Source organism: Hyposmocoma kahamanoa, unplaced genomic scaffold, assembly GCF_003589595.1.
Source record: "Hyposmocoma kahamanoa isolate Upper Pololo Valley unplaced genomic scaffold, ASM358959v1 78, whole genome shotgun sequence".
NCBI classification, from domain to species: Eukaryota; Metazoa; Arthropoda; class Insecta; order Lepidoptera; family Cosmopterigidae; genus Hyposmocoma; species Hyposmocoma kahamanoa.
In genome coordinates this window covers 11,902,873-11,914,394 of record NW_020653945.1, presented here as the reverse complement: position 1 = coordinate 11,914,394, position 11,522 = coordinate 11,902,873, and the positions used below count along the sequence as shown (strand labels likewise).

The following is an 11,522-nucleotide window of genomic DNA, read 5'->3' as shown; positions in this document are numbered from 1 at the left end:
ATCCACGGGAAGAAGTGTCCAATTGTGCAAAATCTAATGCTAAATTGTTCACCAGAAGTTTTGTCACTAACTAGACTGGAAACTTATTCACAGAACTACTGAGAATGAACTGTCTATTTATTAACAGAACATATGGGAAAAAAATACCAGTAGTAGTGATGAAAGGCGTACATCTTATGATTAAGGAACCCCTATCCTAAATCAAATGAAATAATGGTTGCTTTTTAGGTTTTATTTATACAATTACACTTCTCACTTAGCCCTCTTGGATTTGATCTTCCTTAGGTAGAACTCCAGTTCCTTTCCTTCCAGCACGTAGCCATCGGAGCGACCGCACTGGCCAGGCCGACTCGCCACACACGCTATAAAAATCATAGTATTAGTGCTCTACTTAATTAAGATTTAAGACCTTTTTTTTAATAATTGATCAGAGTAACTATGACAAGTACATCATGCAACTGCTAGACTGCTCCCAAAACGGTAACAATCTGTGAACACAGTCTCAAAACTTCTCGACTTCATCATTGTAAATGCACATATAACCTAGAAACAATGCACCTATCTTACCACACAAACCTTTTAATTTAACAAGCCAGTTAATCTTCTGTTGCAACTGTATTTGACTATGCACTTTAATTAGATGTTTTGTTGGATCAATCCAAGTGTGTATTCAATTAATACAGAGTGTTTTTTTTTAATGAGATAGTACGGGGAAATCTGAAACCATAAAAGATACAAGGCTACGAAACCATTAAGGCTTTTTTGTGAAAACAATTTTGGCATATTAAATTTTTTGGTCAAGTTGTTCATAAAAATGAATAAAATTGATCAAAATTTTTTAAGTGGTAATCGACTCAGTTTTATGAAGGGATCATTTCATTGTATGTGACGAAAAAATAGGTACAGCTGAAGTTGGTCAAATTTCATAAAATATTTTTCATACAAAAACATTGATGTAGTAACAAATGGACGTCGGGTTCGCGCTAAAGTGTCCGCACCTATAGGGCGTTAAAATCGCATACCCCTTTCAGCACGAGATTTTTTTTGTGATTGGATTTGATGTTGCATTTTTTATTATGCCGTTAGAAAAAAAAATACAAAAAAAACATCTCTCCCAAAACCCGTTATGAACTTTACCAAAGAGTTAGCGTATTTTTTATGACTAATAAAAATTGTTAATAAAAGGCGACCTAAAAAGCAACGAAATCAAGTATATTAATGAAACGAAGTTTATCACATGTTTCACATGAAATATAACAAAATATGACTTATTATTAATTAACGCAAAATACTAACTAATCCAGATCTTTTTCATCAATTCGTCGTCAAAATATGATGATTGACCACAACTTTGGTGAGCATCACAGGTACTTGAACGGATACTGTTAGAAGATCGACCAAGACTGGATGATAGAAGTGACTGTGGAGAATTCGGAATCCTCTGAAATACGACTGGTCTAGGCTGGTTCCTCCGCCAGTGATACGCTTTTGCGCCTGGGCGCCTCTGGTGGACCCGAACTTGGGTATGGACTCGCTGGGATTTGTGGTTAGCTGCAGAGACGGACATGTTTGTCTGCCCCGGTTGGGTGTGGCCGGGGCGTTTGTCTCGTGAGCAGCTAGCGCGTCTTAGTAGCGGTCTAGTTGAGGGCCTGAAGCGAGAAGACGCGTGAGGCACGTGAGTTGCCCTTTAAGTTGGAAGCTATGTCCGGACGTTGTCACTGCGACTGGCATCTCCGGCACTAGCCCGGAGAGCTAGTAGAAGATAAACTAGATATCCTTCGGTCCCTCCAACCGCTTATGTTATTGGGAACTAGAGAGACTTTTGTTTTTCGGCGTTGGGAAGTGAGCTTGACTTGGCGGGTCGTCGACCTACCACAACTGCGATGACTACCACGACGACTAGATATGAGAGCATTAATCCAGGTTTAGGTTCGATTTCTGCTGAGCTGATAAAGGATCTAGAATGTGACAATGAAGAGTCACTATCACTTTCTATCTTCAGTTCTCAATGTTCAAGGTCAGTTTCACCTAACGATTTGTCAACGTTTCCGATGATTTGTACAACCAAATAGTATGTTAATGTACCTAAAAACAAAAAAATTAAGTAAAAAAAAACTAATCTAGTCATTTCCATCCTGACAAGCACGATCGTGTTTTATGACTGAATAAAAACCAAAATTTGAAACAATTCATTGTTTAATTATTTTTTATGTAAAATGTAACATACTTAATAAGAAAATATACCATTAGGTCAGAAACACGAAATGATGAAATTTAAAAAAAATGTAGCTTTTTCGACCTCCCGTCTGTCACGCTTCGTCAGGGCTACACACTTGTCGCTCCCGGCACAAGTGTGTAGCCTTAGAACACGGCCGCACTGCTTTAACCCATTTGCACCCGCCGTGCCCAATCGAGGACACTACGTTGCGTACCCACTATTAATAATCATTACAAAAGTGTAAATGTAAAGTAAAATAGTGAATCTTGATTTTATTACTTAAAAAAATTGTTTAGAATTAAATAAAAGTGGTTTTACTGTTCCTTTTGCGGGGTTAATTTACGCACACGTGAAACGCTAAAATTAGTAAATTAGTTGTTATTATTAACAATTTTTTTTTTACATATATTGTTGAAATATATTCGTATACTATAAAATAAAAAATATATAATTAGAGTTACATAGTGTTTTGACAACTTCAGACGGTGGTATATAACGGTGTCCCCAATTGGGGCCATTGGGCGCATATGGGGTAGTTTATTAGTTTTTTATCTATAAGTAATTTTCAATGAAATAATGACAACGGGTAATTGGAAGCCACAATTATATCTATTGGCTTCAGAAAGCTGTTGAAGCTGTAATGGATGAGAAAGACCATGACGTGGAGATAGATTTAGGGGGCATTTCCCCTGGAACCGAGTGCGCTCACCGATGTAGAAGTACTATACTTATGTAACGAGATCTAATAATCTTCGGTAAACTGGTTATCGAACAACTGAAACTGTCTGCAAAGGAAAAACTAAGAAGTATCTACAAGTACCACATTTGTAATACACATGAAAAGTAAAACCGAGCAAATTTTGACTAACGATTTTACCCAATCAACCAAATTCTGTTACGTTAATGGGTTAACAGCGATTATTAATCGAACGAACAAAAGATCGGTGTCGATCCGACGCGGTAAACTTGAATACTTTTATACTCAAAAGTTGAACGCACGATCGTATCATTCTGTGCTGTAAGGGATATAGAGCGTCAATCGCGCAGCAGTCTTCGTTTGTTCAACTGACGGCGCGGTGGTCAATTATGCTGTACTATATATAATAATAACTTGTAAAAATTACTGCAGTAAAGTGTAAAAACAGGAATTTGTATCATATTTTTAGCCGACTTCAAAAAAGGAGGAGGTTCTCAATCGGACTGTATGTTTTTTTTTTGTATGTATATTACGCGATAACTCCGGTATTTATGAACAGACTTTCAGGATTTGTTTTTTTGATGGAAAGAGGGTATCTCCATAGTGGTCCCAATTAATTTTGAAAATCATCTACCTCTAAGGGTGGCTGTTCAAGCATGAAGATTCATTTTTATAAATAGCGCCTAAATTTTATTATAAGCAGCAATTATTTTAATGGTTGATTTTGCTATTCACCATCGAGTATAGAGGGTGTAAATTTGAGGCGGGACAGCAAGGTCTTAATCGTTGTAGTTACAGGAAAACGGTTCTAGAAAACATCCATGAACATTGAAGATATTTTGATTGGCGTCACAGATTTTGAAAAAATGGTACAGTCAGCGAGATAAAAGGCAATTTTTACAAAACTTTTTTTTGTATCATTCAATTAACAAATTGATAACGTACTAAGTATTTCAAAATAAAAACAATAACAAAAAGCAAAATAACATAAAAAGATCTATGATAGTAAGTGCTCTGTGGTAATTGACTGCCGCCTTGGCGGATGCATCGATTCGCTCTCTTCCGCAAAGAGCAAAAGTCTCAAATTTACAGCAGAAAGAAACGAAATGTAATTTAATTTGTTTGAAAACTATTCTGCCAAATCATTACGTTGACAACTGCGCTACGATTGGCCAGCCCGAATTCGAAACAATTGACGGGTGTCGTCAATATTGTTTCACTTGAGCTTTGCTATAGTGGACGAAAATTGCATTTTTTTTTGTATTAATTTATTTTATTTATTGTTGTATGTTATATTGGATGCGCAGAGCATGTGTATCCGACCCACATACTTTACGAGTACAGAGAAGTGCAGAATGCCTTAAATAACGTTATTTTAACTGTAGCTGTACATCGTGCAAATCTGCGGGCAAGCATGTACGCCCGGACTGACAACGCTATGCGCTCCCTTTCTATGTCTGCATCATCTCCAAGGTCTTCGGTAAGCAAATGTCCAAAGTATTTGAACTAGTGCACGGGGAACACCATTAAGTAAAATAGGTGGAAAAAAGAAAGGACATTTGGTTCCCGCCCTAAAGATCATGTACTCAGTTTTTTTGACACTATAAATTAAGCCATGAGATGCCGCAAATGACTCGCATACGGCGAGCAGCTGTCGTAAAGCAATGACTGATGGTGCCAACAGCACCATGTCATCCGCATAACTGATGCTGTAACTGAGGCACATACACCAACAAAACAGCCTACACGCATGCCATCGAGTCCCTCAATCAGCTCATTTATATACAGATTGAAAAGCAGATGAGAGCTCAGCCCCCCTCGTCTCACTCTGCATTTTAACCTGCATGGAGCCGAATACTCCCACGCCCACTTCGATTTTCCTGATTTAAGTACCAGTACCTAAATCGCACCCCGGACACTACATACAACGGTCGAAAATTATTTACCTACTACTACTACTACATACAGCAAGGCGCTATCTGCACACGCGCAAATGTGTGCGTAAAGTGGCAGGGTTATTCATCACTTTCTCCCACTATTACATTACGTGGTCAGCGGGAACATAGCGAAAATTCTGACGCGCATCTGTTATCTATGATTATATTAATGGAATCCTAATAATTACACAAGTCTATTAGGTATTTATATCGATATATTATTATATTTTTCATTAATTCACTAACTAGAGTAATATTGAAGCTTGATTTCAAAAATATATTAAAAGCACTTAAAATGTTTTATTTCGGACATGTACTTTTAAGTAAGGTAACCAAGGTATTTGAAATTGCTTGTCCAAGTCTAGTTAATAATTAGATATATTCACTACCTACGTAATATTTATCGGCAATACGAATAGAAAATTCGCGAAGCAATGGCGTCTCATTATATTGATATAACAAATCTGTATCTTTTATACATACGTTACTCTGCAGTAAATAAATTAAAAAAACAACAACTGAATGAGTCTAAGACATAAGTTTTTTTCATTTACTTCGTTTCGTCTTTCGGAAAATGATGATAACCAGCCGTACACAGCACAATTCACGACCATTATAAATAGTAACGTAAAATGATGTTTTATATTAAAGTACAAGTTTCGTAATGAATACATGAAAACTATATTCAAATATCAAAGCCTTGTTGTCGTTCAGTTAATGTGACCGGCAATGTGCGGTATCGAAAACTAGGGAGGGGCGGAGAGTGTCCGTTCCCTTATTCTTTATTCTCTGCCTAAACAACAAAATTAGCTCTGGCGGTAGTTCCGTATTTTCCAGCTTCTTCCAGAGGATGTCGTAACAAACAGTGTTCATGAAACAGGCATAAATAGGCGTCTCTGTATCTGTATAGTACTTGACAGTGTGCTTCAAACTAAGAATAGCAGTCTCTGTTGACAGTCCAGGCACAAGTTCAAACTGTGCAACATGAAGCTTAACGTATTTCTTTAAATATGAATTGAGCACACTGTCAAGTACCTTCGCTACTATTGTGGCTAAAATTGGATTTGTCTGAAACATCCCCTGTCTTATTCTTGACTATAGGCACCACCAGTCTTTACCAAATTAGAAGGTAGATACGAGTGACTTAGGCAGAGGTTATAAAGCATGGCGAGTATCCGCGGAAAATGCACGCCAGCTTGCCGAAAGTGTTCGAGACAGAGGCCATCATGACCTGGCGATTTACCTTTCGTCATTCGTTTTATCACTATTTTGAAGTCTTTGGCGAGAATAACTATTTTAAGCCTTCCAATGGCCTCAGTGTCAAACCCCCTCTACGGCGTTCCCAATGGTGACTGAACTTTAAAATGCTGCAGAAACAAGTTTGCAATATCGCTAGGTCTGGAAGCACCATCGACACACACAGCAGCGCTTGGCTTAGCATTCAACTCATTTATGACTTTGCCTTCGCATTTAGCCAATGAAACGGATATGGTAGGTTGTGTAGGTGGGTAGCTATTATAAATCGGCATGCATATTTAAGTTTGACATTATTATTTTCGATAAATAAGTCCAGTATAGATTATAAACATCTTTGTTGCATAAATAATAGTGAACTGAAAAACTACATATTCAATATTTAATTACCTACTCATGAAATGTGATTCCGTTTGTTTCGTAATTAGATGTTTTGCTGTTTTTCCCACACCACCGAATGGAACAACCGCCCATTGTTAGAGATATTATCTTTGTTACAATAAATACAGAATATTTTTGAAATATACGGAGGCGTACACACGGTCAGTTGTTGGCGCTGTACTATATCAGCTTTCTAATGCGCGATTTAAGCGCATACGAGAGTCAAGGCCCAATTGCCTGATGAGTTGCCAAGGATGGATGGCCCTTGTTTCGTCTCTATTTCTGGTTATATACTCAATGGTTTGCACAAAAAAGACTTAATGGTTCCTACATTGACTTACAAATAAATGGACGACGGGTCTAATACAAAAACCACGAAAAAAATGTCCCAAGTCAACCTATTCGAAATTTAAATTGTAATGTCATCGCAGTATCGCGCTGTCAGTAGAACAAATGAAGACTAAAGCGGAGTGTCGCGCTCTGTATACGATTTTAGCGCCTTACAAGTGCGGACACTTTTTAGCGCGGACCCGACGTCCATATAATTGTACGTCAATGGGTTCCTAAGACAGTTTCCTTATATATTCTATTTTATCAGATTTCCCCTTACTGTACCATTTAAAAAAAAACCACTATATTTATTAGTACATATACAGTGTGTAGATTTGCATTCTTATGAAATTAATAATAGAATTAATGTTCAACCATCTAAAAATATTAAAAACAATATTTTGTTCTATATTCTGGCTACTTCTAACTAGTAAAGGTTTGCAAAATCGTCCCTAAATCGTATGCACCACGCGCGGCCAATGACCCCGTCACGCCAGCAGGTTCACCGAGCGATACGTAATCTTTCTCAATGGCTTATTTACCTAATTTTTATTTATGATTATGTACTCGGTATTGTTACAATTTGAAAGAAAAAACTTTTTTGTAACGAGTTAGTACTTACCAACTTTAGGTTAGGTACATGAAAGTATTGCTAAAAGTATGTACTACTAGTATGTACTAGCTCCACAACTGGTAGCTGGCTTCCTTCCAGTGCCACCACCAGCTAGCTATGCAAAGATTCACACGGGAGTTACAAGTTTCTTAGCACATTTGGCGCAATACTTCGACACTCGTAATCTCCTACGTGTAAACTAAACGTTTCACATCATCCCCTTATGGGATAATAGTCACGCACTTGCACTTGGTGGTAATGCAAGTTCTGTCAGTTGATAGCAATACTTTCTCAGTTCCTCCGGCTGCGCTGTAACTTCTGGTAGCACGTGCCGTTCAAGTTAATGTACTTTGAATCAAGAAGAATCAGGTGATTGCGAATCGATGTTTAGCGCAATTAAATAAAAAATAAGAACTTAGGACATTCTTTTCGATTTCTTTTTTTAGTTATTCAAGTTCAGTTCCGGATATAGAATGACCTCTGTAAATATGGCGAGATTGCAAATTGCAACACATTGTATATTCCACAGAATGAAATGAAAGCTATTGACAGTATTTACTGGATTTGGATTTACAGATTATGGGTAACTGCTTTATTATAATAACCTGGTCTATTATAATTATAAATAATAAAATGCAAAAAAAATGTAATGAAAAAATATCAATTAGGCTAATATAAATAAAAGTAATATCTAAAGAACAATAATAGCAGCAGTAAAGCTCCTTGTGAGTTAATCCAAGGAAGTATTGCATATCAACTATTTCTGCCGCCAAACACTAATGTTAGTAGGTAACTATTTAGTATTCTGTGGCAGCATTCCGGTTTTTTAGGGTAAGGGTGCTGTTAAAATTATAGGCACATGAGACTTGCCAACGTATGATTTTTTAGGGTGACGGCGCAGTGGCAGTGCCCCATAGATCTTTGCAATTTCAAGCTCCAAGTGGCGCTGCAACTATTATGGACAGGCGTGTAGCTTACCATCAGCCAGGCGCACAACTTGTGCATCCCATCACTTGATATTATATTTAAAAAAATCCATTTATCAATTTACAGAAAATTGCTAACTGACCTAGTAAACGTCCAGTATGGAATTGCTCCTCCAGGGCTGCTTCCACCTTCGCAAGGCGCTGTCTGGTCAAGTACTTCTTGGCGGTCTTCTTACTGCGCTTTTTGTTGATGATTGCCTCCTCAGCCTCTGTCTATTATTACAAAAAAATATAACAAAAGTGTAATAAATGTACAAACAGATAAATTCTGTTTCTACTGTCAGGCACGTTAAATTGGTTTTAATCATGGCAAGCAATCCAGGTATCATTTGACACGCATTTGTCATCATTTAGAAATTTCAATCTTTTGAACTGGCATACACTGGCTTTAAGCGGTTATTAAGATGGTGGACGCCAGTGATCAACAAGCACAAGTATTTAATGGCACACACTGGCCATAATAACACATTTTTAATTGGTAAGGTTATTTTACTGGGTGTTCATTATTGGTGAGTGTCTATTACTGGTTAGTTAATTAGTGGCTTTTAAAATATTTGCTGCTTATAATAAAATTTACGCACTATTTATAAAAATGAATTTTCATGCGTGCATAACAGCCACCCTTTGAGGTGGATGATTTTCTTCAAAATTAAATGGGACCACTATGCAGATACCCTCTTTCCAACAAAAAAAAGAATCGTGAAAATCGGTCCACAAATACCGGTAACATACATACAAAAAGAAAAAAGTTGAATTGAGAACCTCCTCCTTTTTTGGTCGGTTAAAAACAAAAAAGTATTTCAAATTTAAAGACACCTTAAAATTTCAATCACTGGTGCCATGACCCTCCTATAAAGAAATATTTATCTTTAAGATATTCTTTCTATGTCCACCAATATTAGGTCCTTACATGTGAAACTGGCGTTTTGTATGGGAGAAATATAAAGTAAATTTTTTATTTAATTAATCAAAGTATGCACCATTGTTATCGATGCACTTTTGCCACCTCATGTAGTTCATTGATCCTTACTAGAAAAACCATAGGGGCGAGAATCAATGAACTCTCTGAAGGCAGTTTGGATTGCCACATTGGAGTTGAATTTTTTTCCTTGTAAGAAGTTATCCAAATTCCAGAAAAAATGGTAATCTGTTGGAGCAAGATCCGAGGAGAATGGTGGATGTTGCATACATTCCACTTGCAGCTCCTCTAGTTTAGCGGCCGTCTGTTATGCAGCACGTGGTCTAGCATTGTCCTGAAGCAGCAGTGGCCTAGAGCGATTGACCAGTTACTGACAATAGATATCTATCGTAATCATTTGGCCAGATTTTAGAAAGCTGTAGTAAACAATACCGGCCAGTCCACTGAGTCAAATGTCGCTTGGGGTAGGATTTGGCTGGTTTTTCAGGGTTCTGTTCATTGCGACGAGCGCTTCTGATCATACAGGATCCACTTTTCATCAAAGGTAAATGATCCAATTTAAAATCCCTTCATTATTGTGTCCAATTTTATACATAAGGACCTAATAATTAAGAAGAAAAATTTTACTCACCAACTTTGCACCCTTCTTTCTGCCAAGAGGCAGCAGATAGTGTGACTCATACCACTGCCTGAAGGGGGTGGCATCTACCACAACAATAGCATTCTTCACCAGTGTCTTTGTGCGCACCAACTCATTGTTGGATGCATTATATACCACATCAATTATACGTGACTTGCGGGTGGTACCTGCAATGTTACAAAAACAACATCTAGAAAACTTTAATATTCATAAAACAAAAAATTCTGTCCATATCCTTTCACAAAACACAATCACAAAAATTCCGTTGGTTTACTACACAAAATCTAAAATGATCTTATTCTCATAAATCTAAGCACTTAGCATTCTTACATTCAGAACCCCAAGAGAAATTGCCAGTATCAAGACGCAGCGCGCGGTACTTGGTATTGCCTCCGCGGGAACGAACCAGATGAATGCGCTGCGCACCGAGCTGAAATAAATAAATATTTACTTTGAGCGATGTTACAAGTTAAAACTATCACAATATGTCACGTTTGTTTTAATTGAAGTTGTTCCTTACCTGTAGCGACCGTTGGGTATTACGGCTAACAAACATAAGAACTCATAACGACTACAACGGATCTTGGCACATTTCGAGGTTAGTTTAACGAATTATAGGTTATCCATCATACCTTAGTGTTGGCAGCCGGGCGACCTAACTCATATTTCCTCTTCTTGCGGATGGGCGCGCGTTTACCACCTGTAGCCCGCCGCTTATGCCAATGATCACGACTGATACCTGCACAATGAACAAAACCGTGAATTCAAAGCACTTCACAAAAATACCACTCATTTAACAATTATTTTCACACTACACAAATGCAGTTAATTACAGAAATATGTATGAAAACAAGTTCGTGGTTTAGAACACCGTGTTTTAGAAGGAATTCGTCAATAATTTATTACGGCACAGTACAGATATTTTAAGATTTCATACAAATTAATAAATTTTACTCACCCATCTTGACTGGGTCGGAAAAGAAAAGATTTGTTTGACGTACGGAACTACTATACCTCTACAACTCTGTAGTCTATGGATTGTAGTCTTTTTGCGATTAAATAATCGCTTTCAAACCGGTTTTTTAGTACAGTCCGATATTATATTACACAATCTAAATAAACTGTGTTTTCTTCGAAAATTCTTATAGTATATTGTTGTCAGCAAATAATCTTTCGAAGACATTAATTTATTCTTATGTATCAAAGCTCAAAGGACCGCGCAGGAAGGGCGCCCTTTTCAAATAGAAAATTTCACTTATGCTTCAATTGTACTTAATAACAATGTAAAACATAATTGAACTCAAAAAGCCATAAGATTTTCACTTATATTAAATAGAATTTCCACAATTCACTGACACACGACTCGTTTCACACAAGAAACAAATGAAATTGAAAAATAAAAATGAATGTTGATAGTAGTTTCAAATTAGAACACTTTGATTTTTATTAGGAGATATTGGCTAGATAGAAAATCGAACGTCAATGTAGCATAAAATAGTTCAAGGATTATCCTTTGAAAAATCTCGAATATATATTATTATTATTAT

The 11,522-nt window shown here is 37.0% G+C and overlaps 1 protein-coding gene across 1 annotated transcript; it reads right to left on the bottom strand.

Annotated features, from left to right (window-relative positions):
* Positions 1-217: 217 nt before the first annotated feature.
* Positions 218-10,980, bottom strand: LOC113233039 (40S ribosomal protein S8). Its single transcript, XM_026467992.1, has 6 exons — positions 10,934-10,980; positions 10,608-10,714; positions 10,306-10,405; positions 9,967-10,142; positions 8,500-8,629; positions 218-362 (listed from the first exon to the last, which is right to left on the bottom strand). Exons 1-6 carry the CDS (start codon positions 10,935-10,937, stop codon positions 253-255), a joined length of 627 nt encoding a protein of 208 aa, XP_026323777.1. The 5' UTR covers positions 10,938-10,980; the 3' UTR covers positions 218-252.
* Between the last annotated feature and the right edge of the window lie 542 nt (positions 10,981-11,522).